Here is a 16620-nt window from a genome sequence, read left to right on the forward strand (position 1 = left end):
ACTTGCAGGAGGGCCAGGAATGGCATGGGGGTAAGGCCTTTGCCCTCCCAGGTCATCTTGTGGCTATAGACATGCCCTTTAGCAAGTCGCTGAGCACTTGTATGACAGACAGCAGCAGCAGCAACAAAAATGACAGAGATTTTTGCCAAGACTTGAACAGCAGAAAAAATAATAGGGGTGTGTGTTCCTATAAAGTTGTTCACCTTAAAATGTGAAGCAATGAACAGCAGCAAGGAAAGAAGGGTTCTACATTACAATAACAAAACAAGGAGCAGATAAAACATAGGCGCCCTGGCCGTGGGTGTCCCTGAAGGGAGCGATGCAGTGGAAATAATGTTTGCTGTTTTGGTATTGATTGCAGAGGTAGCATGCAATTTGATCTTGGGGCTGATAAGAAATGAGAGACTGTGAACTTCACGTTGTAATTTGGTTCTGGTATGGTTTGTCTAGAACAGGGGAGGGGAAACTTTTGGCCCTCCAGATGCTGCTGGACTAAAACTCCCATCATGCCTGACCAGTGGTTCTGCTGGTTTGGGTTGATGGAAGTGGGAGTCCAGCAGCTAGGGGCATCTGGGGGCCCTCCAAAATTTCAAGGTGTGGGGGCCTGGCCCCCTCAAAATCCTATGGTGGCCATGCGTGTACACTGTGAGGTATGTTGACATCATTCACACAAGCCGTGCAGCGTGCGTATGACACATCAGCACACTACACAGCATGCGCGAGTGACATCAGCATGTTGCACGGCCAAGGCCCTCTCAGTCATGGGGCCAAGCAGGCACACTTGCCAGCGACATCTGGAGAGTCACAACTTAGCCTAAGTAGGACAACTGGAAAGATAGATTTATATCCCAGTCCTCCTTTGCCCAGGCAGTAGAATCTCCTGTACACATGCAGCTGCAGAAACTTTGATCACAGTCAGGATAGACCCTCGTGTGCAGCCTAGAAAGAAGTGATCCTGCTTCAGGCAGCACCATGAGCAGAGGCGGTTTTAGGGTAGCACAACTGGTGCAACTGCCACAACAGTGCTGTAGCATGGAGGCCAAGAGGCGGTGTGGGGCTAAATGTTGCTCTTGCACAGGGCACTGCTGAAACTTGAGAGCCCAAAGTCTGCCACTGCGATAAAAAGAGGAACTGATGCCTGAATGTTACAGCAAGATTTCTAAAAGCCCTAGGGGTAGGGAACCTTATTCAGCCCAAGAGCCACATTTCCTCATGCATGATCTTTCAAGGGTTACTTACCAGTGGTAGGCAGAGCCCAAGGCAAAAGTGAGTGGAGCAATGGCTGTGACTCTTTTCCTTTTGTCCTGCATGTTCTCACAGTGGGAGATGAGGAGATATAAATTGATGGGTTTTTATTTTTACAATATGAGCAAAAACCAGGCAGAGGCCAATATGGACAAATAAATCTGGAGGGAGTGGATTTTGAGGGGCTGGGCATCTTACACACTTTTAATTATACACAGTAGTTCTAAGCTTCCTGTTCTCCCCACCTCTTTGTTCAAAAATGGTAAGTCCTTTGTGAGGTACTAGGGTTGCTAGCTAATCTCCTCCTGTGGAGCAGGGTAAGCTATAAACAACCCTGCAGGAAGCATCTCACAAAACACAAAAACAGTTACATACAAGCCCTGCCCTTATCTCTGCAGAGGGGTGCATGAGGAATCCATTTATTACCTATACTAGTAGCCTACGGTGGCTGCACAGATAAGAGACTATTAAAAAGAGGGTCAATCAAAAGAAATGTGAGGAGCTCTTCGCAGTTATTTATTTTATGTATGCATTTATTTATTGCTCTTATATCTTGCTCTTCCTGCGGCAAGCTTATTGGGGAGCAGTTTATTAGTGAGATATCAGAGTCTTTTAAAGCCAAGCAGCGCCTAAATAGCAAATGAGCAGCAGAAATCTAAGTGTAAGCCACACAGAGCTCATTTGCTCTGAGCTCTCAATGCATCATTTTGCTTCAGCCAGCTAGTTTCAAATAGGCGGGGATGCCTGTGGTTCCTGCAGAATAAGCCTGCTATTATAGCAGAGATGGCCCAAAGCCACAAACCTTGCCACTAATTATGAGTTTCAACATTTGGAATAGGGATTATCATTCAGTATGCACTTCGCTTGACTCAACACAAGGGTTACTCAGAGTACCTGAAGTGTGCTCAGAGCAAACGGCACACAGCCCTGCCTGCAGGTGCTGAGGACAGCCCTGTGACCGTTGTGATTTAGTGACAGTTTCACCAGCCCAGTTTAACTTTGCTCTTCTCCTTCCTCATGAAGCTGTCCTCCTGCCTCAGCCTGGCAGAGAGAAAAATGTGCACAATCAGGGTTAACTTAAATCTGAACTAAACTCCACTCATTTGGAAGTCTTCCCAACCAACTCACCACGACAGCAGAGAGTTGTGTGAGGCAAACTGGGGAGGGAAAAAGGAAAAGCATAGGATGGACCTCTCAGGGAGAAAAGAATCTAAGGAGACTCTGTTCACTTTTATTTCTGCAGGAGATAATCCTTCAGAAGGAGTTTGCCCTCCTGAGAAAAAGTCCCCGGTAAGTGTTTGATCTGTCTTGGTTGGGGTGTGGTGGAAGGGTTGTGGTGGAGGGTTGTATTTATTTTGGGGCGAGTTTATTTTGCTGTTTCTTTCAACTTCCCTGGAACAATTCTCGAGAGCTTGCTGCTCTCGCCTTCCCCTGTTGTGCTTTGGCCTCAGACAGACAAGCACCATTTCTTGCCTAGGGTTGGTATTAGCATTAGAGATTCAAAACGAAATTCTTTCTTGCTAACCTGATTAATGTACTAGAAAGGCAGCTCAGACAACAGAGGAACAAACCCGAGCCAATGGCTTCTTTGGGAATTACCACTTCTTGGAATGCATTTCCCAGGCAAAAACAACACTCTTTTGAAGGAAGCAAGAATGATATACATAGAGGGGGAGGTGAGCCGGCAGCTTTGCTTGCTGGATTTCAAAAGTGGAGGCAGCTTCCAATTCAGCGGCAATATTTTGATATGGGTTAGTTCTATTGTCAGAATTTCCACTAGATTTTTTCTCCTTCTTTCCCCTCTCTGAGGATAAGTGCTCCTGAGCCTTTCTAGCTTATTCAAAAGCACACATTTTATTCTCCAGACTGTATTTGTAGAGAGCTAGTTTAAAGATTGCTGCAAAAAGAATAGATACGCAGTGGTGAATTAAGGAAGAAATTAAGGTAGATGTGCAGTCAAGCACTGGAGTAGGAAGTACATAACCTTCAAAGAACAAGATTGTGCTATGTATATTTGTAAAAGTCAAAAGGCTAATGAAGAGGAACATACATGATGATACAGATGGAGAGGGGAAACCTTGCTGGTTTTTAGTAAAACAAGGGGTGGCTTGGTGAGTGCTCATATGTTGGAATGTCTTCTCAATCCATTAAAAAAATTAATAGTGTTAATAAAAATGAGGAGTCATGGGGAGAGGGTCTAATTGGGTCACTCAGCAGCATGACTAGGGATAATCTGGAAAAGTGTTCTGATTGAGGTTTTGATCAGATGAATTTCTTTCACTGTATACAGTTTTGTCATTTGTGCAGATTCAAGGATGGATACAGGAACGCATTAGCATTGACACCTGTGCAAATTCATAAGTTAATGCTGTAATTACCTTAAGGAATGAGCCAACATAATTTTGTGTTGTTCCCCTTAATGTCAATATCCACTGGAAGAAACTATAGGCTATAAACAAGTCAAAGTGCAAGTAGATAAATAGGTACCACTCCAACGGGAAGGTAAACGGCATTTCCGTGTACTGCTCTGGTTCGCCAAAAGCGGCTTAGTCATGCTGGCCACATGACCCGGAAGCTGTCTGTGGACAAACACCGGCTCCCTTGGCCTATAGAGTGAGATGAGCGTGCAACCCCAGAGTCATCTGTGACTGGACCTTCTGGTCAGGGGTACCTTTACCTTTAATGGTTTAAATTTATTTATTAAGCCCTGTTCCCACACACAAACACAAAACTGGTGTTTGGACCTAGATTATGTGATCATACTCCCCCCCCTTAAGTATTATAGGGAAGCAAGCTCACAACATTCCACCATGCCCATCAGGCATACCTGTTCCAGTGAATATAGTGTCTGAGAAGGTCACATCTGTACAAAATGCAATGTGTGTAGGCCTGAAAAACGTTCAAGTTCCCTCATATATTCTGGGAATTGACCAAATTGCTTGTTCTCACACATACAGGTTGGTTTATGTTTATTTGTGTTTACTCTATTCAAACATTATGTTATATTCGGATGCCTGACAAGACAGGTTTCCCAAATAGACAAGGTGGGAAGGAGTGATATGCAGGATTGAAAGCAGTGGTGGAAGAAGTTTAGCAAGGCCACATAAATCTCCTCAGAACTTGGGAGGTAATTGTTGCAGATTAATAAACAGAGAAAATCAAAGGTTCCAGAATAAAGTGTTCTGGGTTAATAAAAGTCATTTTCAAATATTAGAACCAGGGCTTCCAGACCTCTATTTCGTCTACTAACACAAATGAACCTGGGCTGCTAGTAGAACGAAATTTCAAGGGGGAAAGTGATGGGCAAGGGAAGGTTTAAGCACCCTCTTCCTGCCTATCACTTCTCTGCTGCAAGTTGCACCCGCCCAGAACTTCTTTGCAAGAAGCAATCGTGTCTAGGTTTGGAAGCATTGGAGGTGGAATAGGTAGTTCTGCCCTTGGCTGAAATGTAAACACACACTTGGTTAGGAGCAACTTAGATTTTCAGTTCTATTCTCATTAATGAGATGTAGGGTTGAGAGAAAAATTTGATTCAGTTCACATTTAAAGGTGAGCTTGCCTAATCCGTACTTTCTGAAACTATGACAGTACCAAAATACAGCCATCTTGCAAAATTTGTCTTTCTCTGAATTCTGCAATGCAGTTATCCCAGTAAAGAAAATAACCAACTGATATGGAAAGCTGAATTTAAGATTGGAAAACTGAAATGGACAGATTCACCCATCCCTAATGAGATGTGTCTCAATCCTCTTTAAATTCCACAGTGATCCTGATATATGTGCTTTCTGGTTCACATCATGCATTAACTTAGAAGGAGAAGGGTTTCCCTCTTCTGGCATTGATGTGTGTTGTTCTGCTAAGATGCATGAAATGATGCTAGGTAGATGCTATTTTTACTTTGAAAGAAAATAATTGCTCATTGGATAATGACGGATGTTTGAATGAATCCAAACAGAGTACAAAATAGGGGTTAGTGCTCAGGAGCATCCTTGGCACGCCTAATGTACTAATCCTCATTTTGAATTCATCCAGGTTTTTGACAGCATGATGACACTCACCTGATTAGTGAACACTCCTGATAGGAGAGCAAAAATTCTCCTTAACAGAAGTTCCAGTGAACATGTGCTGGATGGAGCAGGATTGCTGCTGCAGACTCAGCATTTTATGAGCATGTATAGAGAATCCCTCCATGTAGAACTGTACGTGTGGAGGGCTTTTTCTGTGTGTTCAGCAGCTTCTGATTTCCAAGGAGTTCATGCAGGAGCTCACTGCACATATTCACATGAATGCTTGTTGGTTGGGATAGAGTCTTCTGAGGAAGTGCAAGTTTAATTGTTTTGTTCATATCTGCAGTGCCTAAATATAAATTTCGAATTTCTAAATTTGGGCCTTCGAATTCACCTAACCAGCTAGTTGCTGTCAGAACCATGTCACCAGCACTGGATAGGCTGTTTATTCCCCCCACTATCAGATGGGTTTATGTTTCTCCATAGGCTATGCTGTCTCTTTTATGTCCTGAGATAACACCACAAAATGATGCAACAGCACTCTGGGGAAAATGCCAGCTAACATTGTTTCCTTGTTTTACAGCGAAGCCTCACAAAGTTGAGGACAAAGTGAGGGCTTGGCTCTGAATGCAATATGAGTGTCACGTTGCTTCCAGTCACATAGTAATCCTTTTGCGTGTGATGTCTGGAGACCTGTGTCTTACTGACACTGGCATTATCATTTTCTTCCCCCTTTTTGTTTATTTTTCTGTTGATGACATAAACTACTGGATAGAACTCATTACAAACTACTGGATAGGTGGAACCCAAGCATGCTGGGATTTGCTTCGTGGTTAGAATTAATCACTAAATGGAACAAATGGAACTTTCTAGAAAAGCAGTTGACATCTGCCCTGATCACTTCTGATCCACAAAAATTCTTCCTCCTCTTTTCTTTCTTTCTTTCCTTTTTTTTGCCAACAGCTGTTTTCCCTCACATAAGCTGTCCCTTAGACCAGGTGGTCATGTAATTATTCGTTTCGTTTCATTTATGGATCACTTCCCATAAAACATCCCAAAGTAGTTTAACAGTGAAAAATATCAATAATATAAAAACAGCAATAAGAACAATTTCAAGTCCAAGGCAGATAAGGACAGGGATTTTTTAAAAAAATCCAAACGTAAAGGGCTTGTTGGTGAAGGAAAGTCTTCCAGGTGTGCTGAAAAGGTAATGGATAAGGTATGTCTGATATGTGATTGGCGTTCCAAGGGAAGGTGCTGCCTCGTGAAAGGCCTGGTTCTCCATCATATGGAAGACGACTCCTGATGAGAAGGTGTCTGCAGGAGGCCCTTTCCTGTAGAGTGCGGTGACTGGGAATGCAAGGAATGAGTTTGAAGAAAATCATGAACATTTGTGGTTCCTGTTTATCTAACTTGCAAAGCTGCAATTATGCCTGCTATAGCTGGAAAATTTATACAGAGGTAGAAATATATATTTCAAACGTATTCACCTCCATTTGACATTCGTTCACTGTGCTGATTGTCAGCCTTTGGGCAAGCCTTTGTTTATTATAAACTCTGTATTTCCTTCGAATCCCTTCTCTGGGGACATCTGCCAATTCAGTGTTGAATTATAGGTCTGTACATTTGATTCTGGGATTCTGCGTGCTGTGCGTCATTATGTCAACTGTACATATGACCGAAGGACAAGTTTTGTATGACACTACCTTTTTTCTGGTTTGCTTCTTTAGAAAGTATGTGGTACCAATTACCCTCTCAGCATCGCCTTCATTGTGGTGAATGAGTTTTGCGAGCGCTTCTCCTACTATGGCATGAAAGGTGTGTGTTATATCTTTCATCATTTCTCCACAGCTTCTCGGAGAATAGTTTGGCTCTCTTTGCAATTTGTTTTGCCTTTAGGATGATAAAAGGTGGCCTGTGGGTGGGAGGAGAGAATTAATAGTAGGAATAATCTGAAAAGATTCCTTGCCTTCAGATCTTAAATTGCCTCAGATACCTCAGCTGTCTCTGATACGTGTAGACAGTAACAGGATAGACTGAAAGGTTATAAACATGGTGCCAGAGGCTGCTTCCAGGTGGGTGGCTCCTGAATAATTGCACTTCTGCTGTAAGCTACAAGTGAAGTTGCACTTGACTTTCCACATTATTGGGAGTTCTGAACTTTTTCTGTGTCTTCATGCTGCTGTGTTCTGTACACAAGTGCTCATGACATAACTGCTGTGGGTGGGGCCAACTGAAGCTCAGCACACATCTACTAAAACCCTTGCAGCAGCCATTTTGTATGGCCCTATTTTTAAAACCTTGTCTTTTAATAAGCTCTAAAATTCTTTCTTGCCTTTGTTAATGAATGAAAGGTATAGTGCTATAACACTATAATGCTGTTTTGTTTTTTTAAAAAAACTATTTCAGGAATACATGTATACAAAAAAAATCACCTCTCTTGACTATGTAAAATGGGAGCCGTGTACATTTTGCTAAAATTGCTTCGGTCAGAAAGAGCATTATATAACAAATTTGGTGTTATAGTGCTCTAATTCTCATTCATTTTTTTAAGTGCCATAATACTACATTTTAAACAAAAGAGTTAAAAAATAACCTTTCTGATCGCTGCTATTTTAGCAACATGGCAAACATAGGTTACTGGTAGGAGTTTCAGTGCTTTTAAATAACATTAATACACACACACACACAGAGAGAAAGAGAGAATCAAATCCCCAAACTTTTAAAAAGATAGAATACTAATGCCAATCTACACCTGTGGAGATTGCATCACTCTTCTATTCTTCTGAAAAATGTCAGACTTTCTGTCTTCTGAGAAAAGGTGGGAAGAGCCACAGGAGCAATAAAGGGTGAAAGCATTGTGTGGATGTCTCATGAAAAGTGTGCAAATGAAGCATCAATTCCACATCAAGCACCCATTGTGACAGCCCACTTGTGCAACTGCTCGTCCACTAGTAGAAGCCATATTCTTAGCCATAGTGCAATAGCCCAATTCAATGAGTGTTTTGTGCTTGAGTAAAAAGTTTCATAACCCCCAACTGAATGTTATTATTATACTTGGTGACAGTTAAGCTTATGCATTACTATTTGTGCTACTGCTCGGACATCAACTCTCAAACTGCTTGCACTAAAGTTATGTTGGATCTCGCCCCCTGCTATGGAAGCTCTCTCCTGTCTCTTCCCTTTGGGGACAGTAATATGGAAGCAGAACTGGAAGCTGGTCAGCAAGGGCTACAATCTCTGGAGAATGACCAGGAGCATATAGGGGAGAGAAAGGAAGAGTGACAGGAAAAGGTCTATTGGTCTGACATCCAGGATTGCTTGCTTTTCCTCTGTTGGAGGCTGTATGCTTGTATCAGTGGGATGATAGCTAGAGACTGAGAAAGGGCAATTTGCTCATCACTGTGTTTTCATGGTAGTGAAAGCGGAGCCTCCTTGGGTTTCTTTCGGTCATTGTTGGCATCGGCCTGCCTCAGGAGACAATGGAAAAGTTGCGCCTTCAGGGGTAAAGTCAAACTGTTGGAGAGTTACAGAGCCTGGTATGGCTGTAGAGTTTTCATGGTAGTGAAAGCTGACCCTCATTGGATTTCTTTCTGTCACACCACTGGTAAAAGCACAGAGCCTCTTTCAGGAAAAGAAAATGGCAATTATTGTCACACTCTGGGGCTCACACATTGTTTATGAAACTCATTGCTTTTGTCTTTGTTTTTATCCCTCAGCCGTTCTGACTTTGTATTTCCTCTACTTCCTTCACTGGGATGAGAATACATCCACCTCCGTCTACCATGCCTTCTCAAGTCTGTGTTACTTTACACCTGTCATTGGTGCCCTCATGGCTGACTCTTGGCTGGGAAAATACAAGTAAGGATACAATATATTACATCTTCAAGTGAAAGATGGGAGAGGAATTTTTTCAGCTTACATTTTAATGCAACCTTGTTTAATGCAAATTTGTGAAATTTGTGGTTCTCTGAATTTTGCAATGCTGTTCTCCAACCAAATGATGTGTACAAAAATGGGCATGTTAGGGAAATGCATGCATGACAATGTGCATATTAGTGAAAATAACATACAAAAGTGTTTCATATATTAGCGGAAATATGCTTGCCAAAATATGTGTTTTAGGCAAAATTGCAAACAAATGGGTGGATATTAGGCGAACTCTGATGACTTTTCAACAGGAATGAAATTTATAACAAAAGCAAAAATAGATTCAGAAATGTGGAGAACTGAATTTACGTTTGGAGAAGTAAGAAACCTGATAGAAACCAAAATTCATGAATTTGTCCATCTGTACTTCAGGTACATAAATGACCCCCCTCCCCCAATTAATTAATGGAGCAAATGGGGCAGTTTCTAGCTGATTAATAGTACTATTTTTAGAAACTTTTGATATACATTATCACAGATTGCCACCTTTGTTTGCCATTGAATTTTAGCGTGCCTTATGAACTTGCCTATGCAATGAGATTTTTGTTTGCACTTTGATTGGTCTTTGCACAATTATATCCTGGTTTAAGAAATCTCCCCCTTGTCCAGCTCATATCTAGCACTGGAGGTAGACTGGGAGAAAAGTGCTTAAAGCAGTGGAATACAACTGAGGTTTGGGTGGGTACAAGGGGTGTTTGCTTCCATCCCTTATATAGTCTTTCGTCTTTCTCCTGTACAGAGTAGACTCTTGTAAATAGAAGACTCATTTTATACAGGAAAGTATGCAAACAGGTATCCAAACAACGGCCTTGTCATTTCTAGCTGGGCTCCACTGACTTCAGTAAGGGTTAATGCTGGCTCTGTCTACTCACACATCTAAGTATCCTAGCTTTCAGTGGCATTTATGTTCGGCTAAATTTCTCTGGATTGCACTGAAAGACAATCATTTAGGGTGTAGGACACCAAGCGCTGCTCTTTCAGGATCTGTGTTCAGTGTGTTTGGGGTGGCACCTCCATATTATTGCTAGGAATGGTTGAGGGCCAGCTCCATCATTAGGCAGCATGAAGCGGTTGCCTCAGACAGCTGGCCATGGGGGTGATGAAAAGCTAGCAAATCAACCCGTTGTTTAATTTAATTTATTACTCCAGGGGAGAGGTGTTTGTAGGATTTTAGAGCTTTTGTACCATTACATCCTGTTACTCCCCCCCCCCACACACTTTGGTTTTATTTTGCTGCTGTTTTTAGTCTGTTTTTGTTTATGTGGTGGTAATTTATTTGTGTACTTTGCCATATTAATTTTTACTCTGGGCTGCTCAGAGAACTTTTTTGTTGTTGCTATGGATGGAATATAAATAATTTGTAAATGAAGAGAATAAAATTGGTCTGCTTGGGTTCTGTGGGCTTGGGAAGTGGAGTTTGGGGACACCATTTGCTGTTCTGTCCCTGAGGCAGAGAGTGTCTTGGGCTGGCCCTGCTACCACAAGTGGTGGGAAACAGAGCAGCTGTGTCTGTCAGTGCGGTTGTCCCAACTTTCTGTTCAGCTGCAGCTTTTTCTCAATGCTTTGAAGCATGATGGAGAAAGAGGAGTTTCAGTTCTGGTAGAGGGAAGAGGGTAACAGAGAAAATCCTTGTGCCTTGCCTATCAGGAAATACAGACACACGTTCTGTTTTCAGATTATAAATCATGCCACTGCCTTGGGCTGATAGCATTTCCTTACTTTTTTTTTTCTTTCTCTCCACAGAACAATCATTTATCTCTCCATTGTTTACGTTATTGGGCACGTGATCAAGTCCGTTGGGGCGATACCGAGTGTGGGAAACCAAATTGTTCATGTGTAAGTAATGAAAAGACGGGTCTGCTATGTTTTGATAACATTATTATTAATTGGCTGGTATTAAGGTATAGATCATTCACGTGCACCTTGCAATACGTAGTTATGTGGTTATTTCAGGCCTTTTGTTAACGCTGGCACCGTGTCCTCCATCCCAAATCGTGTCCGGACATCGTAGCCTTGAAAGCTGCTAGCACCTTGTGCTAGGCAATCCACCAGTCTTGCGTCTCGGGGGGCAATGCATTAAGTCTTGTGCTGTACTGGCATAGCCTCCATTCGTTTCCACGGCAAGGGTGAGCACTCCTTCAAGCAATGAGCCCTTAGAAAGCGCTTTACGCATGAGCTGCAGGCAAACCTCTGTCCAGAGCCACATGCTTCAGAAGCTCATTAACTTCAGCTGTTACTTATTTTTTAGCACTCTAAGGTTTTTCATTTTGTTTAGATCTAAAGCCCAAACCTAGAGTGGGGCGGGGGGGGGGGAAGTAAACCACCGTTTTAAAAAGTGTATGTTTGGTTTTCTCAGAAGTGAACGGTATAGGCAGGCAAGGACAGAGTCCACCTTAGAATCCTGCAGAAGTCTTGTAAGCTGACCATCACAGCTGGTTGTATGGAATGACCTAGGGAAACCAGGCAGGGCATTTTCATGCCCACTTCAGCTGCATTTGCCACAGAGGGAGGGAAAGACGTTGGGGTGGCGGTGGCTTCCATTCAAACTGGGAGTTTATTTAACGACAATCCTGGGACTTGCAGGGGAGGGAACGTTTAACCAGCTGAGGAAGGGTTACCCAGCATGGAAAATAGAGCGTGCCTCTGATCCTGCCTTGAAATTGTGCCAGTTCAGAATGCAGGTGTGGAATCACAAATTCAGATGCTCCCTTCATGTCAAAAGCTCTCTACACATGTCAAGCAAATTCTTCTTACACTGGCTGGCAGCAGTTCTCCAGGCTTCGGGACAGGGAGTTTCCCTAAGCCCTACTTGGAGATGCTGCAGGTTGAACTTTTGCATGCAAGGAAGACCCTTATCCACTGAGCTACAGCCCCTTCTCAGTTATTACACCAGAAACGAGCATACAGAACACCACATACAGTTCTTTGCATTCCAGACTTTTGCTGCTGTTGTTTTTAAAACTGCACTCTTTTGGCCCACAATGTTCAAGGAGGCTTATAAAGCCACCATGAAACATCCTTATCACATGAAAAAGTATTACGTATTAACAGCAGAGTCAAAAATACACCCGCAACAGCACAAACCCAAATGCCATCCAACAGATAACCCCAGTTAATCACTTGGAATGGCTTAACTTTTCAACAGCTTGCCTAAATAAATAAGTTTCTCAAAGCTCCCAAAACCACACTAAAGGAGCGCATTAGCAGACTTCCTTTGGCAGCTCATTCCAGAACTGTATGATGTAATTTTTCTGAAGGTTTGAATCAGGCCTTAGGCATCATTCCCACTTCAAGCTAGTGGTGTGCTAGCAACTTTCTTGCCAAATCCCAGGCAAGTGCAGCATGCATATAAATAAAGCAGGGTTTCCCCAAACTTTGGCTGGCTATGACATAGATAATGTTTTTTTTCCTGGGCTGAAACTGGTTCCCTGCCATGGCTGAAAATGGGAGGCACATGAGTACTGTAATATTCCAATGTTTTGGGTTGGTTTTTTTATAAAAAACAGTGTTATCAGAATGTTTAAAAAATACAGTGTTATCAGGAGCAGGACCTACCTTGTTCAGACCATTGGCTCATCTAGCTCTGTATTATCTATCTAGGCTGACTGGGTAGTGGCCCTCAAGGGTTTCCAATAGGGAACCCTTCGCAGTCCTGCCTGGAAATTCCAGTGAGTGAAAACAGAACCTTCTGCATGGAAAGCTTGTGCTCTTCTACTGAGCTACAGCCCTTCCCAGAAGCAGACAGCAGTGTGTTTGCCTGCCATGGTGACAGGCCCAGCATCAGCATGGAACCCACTGGGGCTGATGCCTGGTTTGCTCTTCTAGAACATTCTGCCACTACCCAATACCTACTACCTGAAAGTAGTGGTCAGGGACAAAGTGACAGGTTGGTTCCCAGGGGTCTGGTGCCAAGTAAATCCACTCGCTATACAAGGGTGGAACTGGCTGTCTCATCTGCTTCACCTCACACTCATGAGTGAGCTTAGCTGGTGGCAGTTCCATGGCTACCAGTGAGTTCACAGAGTGAGTGCAAAGGGAATAATAATATTATAATAATAATAATTTATTAATTATACCCTGCCCATCTGGTTGGGTTTCCCTAGCCACTCTGGGCAGCTTCCATCAGAATATTAAAATACAATAGTCTATTAAATATTAAAAGCTTCCCTAAACAGGGCTGCCCTCAGATGTCTTCTACAAGTTTGGTAGTTGTTTTTCTCTTTGACATCTGGTCGGAGGGCGTTCCACAGGGCAGGTGCCACTACCAAGATGGCCCTCTGCCTGGTTCCCTGCAGTGAGGGAACCGTCAGAAGGCTCTCAGCACTGGACCTCAGTGTCTGGGCAGAATGATGGGGGTGGAGATGCTCCTTTGGTATACAGGACCGAGGCCGTTTAGGGCCAGCACCAACACTTTGAATTGTGTTCGGGAATGTACTGGGAAGGTGAGGCTGGCAGCTGCAGTAGTGCTGATGCTCAGAGGAGATGGCTCTGAGGGGGGGGTGTCAGTCAGCACTAAGGGGTAGTCTGCTGAGGGAAGGGCCCTGTAAAATCTGAAACCAGGCTTGAATGGTGATGCTTCTGTGATTTTCCTGCACTAATCAGCCATAGCAAGTGCTGCTTCAGAGACTTCCAGTGCACCCTCAGGACAGTTATCGCTGCCTGGAAAGTGATAGAGAAAGTGAGAGGGTGGTTTCTGCCCAATCCAGCATGATGGTTTGATTGCTTCCTCCCTTGCGGCATACCAATCTTTCTGGTAGCACACTTTTGGGGATTCAGAATAAAGATCCCACTTGGTTATTACTCTCTTTCCTAGTTGGGAAGCAGTTTAACTCATGCAACTGGCCTCACTCACCCCCACTCACCCCGTATTCAGCCCCTTCTTGCAGAAAAGCAGGTGTCACACACCAAGTGTGAATGGGCCTTCAGTAATGTGCTTCAAAGTATTTTGGTCCTCCACTCAGGGTTAATCAGGAGTTTGCATGCAGATGAAGGTGATGGATGGTTGGGGAAGGACCCTGTGTGAGAAGCAGGGAAGGAAAGATCTCCCAGACTGGGAGGCTGGGAGGGTTCACCTCTTTCCGTGTGGGACAAGTTAAGATCTACCTGCAAGAGAGGACTTTGCATTCTCCTTTTTCTCTTTTTTCTGTTTAGATTAGTTTATTTTTTGTTGTAACACATCATGAAAGGTCTTAATAAAATTTTATTGGGGAGAAAAGTATTTTGATGTGCAATGTAGTTGGGAGGTGCTGCTATTATCCCTACACACACCCACACACCCTTCCGTGGTGCTGAAATGTCTCCATTCCTGTTTGAAGGGTTCTGTCGATGACTGGCCTGACTCTGATTGCTCTTGGAACAGGAGGTATCAAGCCCTGTGTGGCGGCGTTTGGTGGAGACCAGTTTGAAGAGGAGCATGTAAGAGTTTTGTTTCTTTTATCCATGTGGTTTCTTAATGCTTTTTTAAACATAGCACTTGGCAGGGATGGTTAATCCCTGACCTGTGGGCTGTATCTGGACTCCTGAAGCAATTCATGGTGGTCCCGAACTACCACTCCAACAATTTGCCTTCTTTCTTAATAAAAAAAAAAACCCTTATAAAAAAGGGTTGTCCAGCAGATGACATTATTAAGTCCCACCATTTCTCCATTGATCTGGTACACAGCGGGGAGGGGGGGAGGTGCTGTTGCTTCTTTTCACCTTCCAAAGGGTCCCTTCTACATCTGACCTGGCATCGTTCTTTGAATGTTGGTGACATTGTTAGATAGTCTCAGAGAGGTTTGGGAAACAGGAAGGAATGCTCTTTCCTGTTTCCTTTCTAAGACCTACTGACAGTGTTTCTGCTCCCCATGGCAACAATGGAACAGGAGCAGGCCCTCTTATGCCAGCTTGTCTCCCTTCTTCTGTTGAGTGTGTGCCTGTATATGTACGCTACCTGTTTATCACCTTCTGCTGAGTGTGTGAGTGTGTGCACTGCCATGCAGCCCTTGGAATGGCGGTCAAACTTTCAATGTGACTATCAAGCCCCCTCAAAGGGTTACTCACCCCTGGCTCATCATTTTTAATAAAAAGTCAAATGCAATGTAATGAACATGCATTCTTGACTCATCCATGCAAAAGAGACGATAGCAAGGTTGCCTATATAAAGGGTAGCTTTGGATATTACTCAGAAGCTCTGTCCATGAGAAGTGTGCAACTTGCGCATCCTCTGTCCACATCTAGGGAGCCTAGTAAGTTGCCTTATGCCATGTCATAGGCCTTGCCTAATGTAACCAAGCATAGTTAACCTCTGTCTGGCAGCAGTGCTCCAAGGTCTCAAACAGAGCAAGGTACTTCTCACCACCTGCTACCTGATTCATTTTGCTGGAAATGCCAGTGGCTGAACCTGGTGCCTTCTGCCTGCAAAGCATGAGCTCTGCCTCTGAGCTAAACCTTTCCTCCCACACTTCTCTGACGCCTCTGAGGAACAAACAGGAAAATATGCAGGATTTGGTTACAGATAGGTAGCCGTGTTGGTCTGCCATAGTCAAAATAAAAAAATTCCTTCCAGTAGCACCTTAAAGACCAACTAAGTTAGTTCTTGGTATGAGCTTTCGTGTGCATGCCAGATCCTTCTATATAGTGAGAAGGTGGGGAGGGGTATTACTCAGAAGGGTAGTGGGAATGGGTGATTGGCAGATAGCTGAGATGAGCCTGTTGACGACTCTTAACGACTGTAATAGGTCTTACAGGAAAAGGCAAGGGGTGAGAAGGTGGGAAATGGCTAAGTCATGTATAATGAGATAAGAATCCAATGTCTTTGTTCAGACCAGGTCTCTCCATGGTTTTAAGTTTGGTAATGCAGGATTTGGTCACTGTTGCCAAGTATGGCTTGAGGTCTCTTAAAACATGGGCATCTGTGGAAACAAAATGGGATGTCATTGGACAAGCACTACCTGAAGTTGCCTACTTCCATTTAGTCCCTCCCTCCATATCTCAGAAAGCATCATCGACGGCACAGATGACTGTGAGCTGCGGTGGTTGGAACTGAAGAAGCAGCAAATGGCGTTCCTGCATTCCTTTGCCAAAACTTTGTGCATACAAGGCAGAATCTGTTTCCTTGGAACCTGTTTTTCCACTTCTTTGCCACCACTTCCCCTAAGGATACTCTCTCATGCCATCACGGAAGCTGAGCTGAAAACAACTCTCTGAGCTCTTGGACATTCCCATTACCTACTACCCACCGTGGCTTCATGGAGATTTCAAATAGGCCTAAATGGACCACTGTCCAAACTGAGAAGGAAACTCTGGCATTAGCAATGAAGGAAACAAGTTGAACCTATGCAACAAAATGGTGCAATATGTCTTTCTCACATAGCTCATGAAACCTAAACAATAGGATACCTTCAGGATATTGAAAATTCCTAGCATCCCCCTAAAGCCTGTTTGTTAATGATCAGGC

General features: G+C 43.5%; 1 protein-coding gene across 3 annotated transcripts in view; it reads left to right on the top strand.

Moving 5' to 3' along the window:
* SLC15A2 (solute carrier family 15 member 2) overlaps positions 1–16620 on the top strand; it is a 71401-nt gene that overhangs the window by 5900 nt on the left and 48881 nt on the right. The window contains exons 1-6 of one of the 3 annotated variants that reach the window (XM_083489585.1): positions 2107–2178; positions 2489–2535; positions 6983–7070; positions 8972–9113; positions 10926–11018; positions 14498–14597. In XM_083489585.1, the coding sequence (XP_083345711.1) occupies positions 7064–7070; positions 8972–9113; positions 10926–11018; positions 14498–14597 (342 nt within the window). In that variant the 5' untranslated portion in view covers positions 2107–2178; positions 2489–2535; positions 6983–7063. The other 2 variants (XM_083489584.1, XM_083489583.1) reach the window with 2 other exon arrangements.

Source organism: Podarcis liolepis, assembly GCF_965112155.1.
Source record: "Podarcis liolepis genome assembly, chromosome: 1".
Lineage (NCBI taxonomy): Eukaryota > Metazoa > Chordata > Lepidosauria > Squamata > Lacertidae > Podarcis > Podarcis liolepis.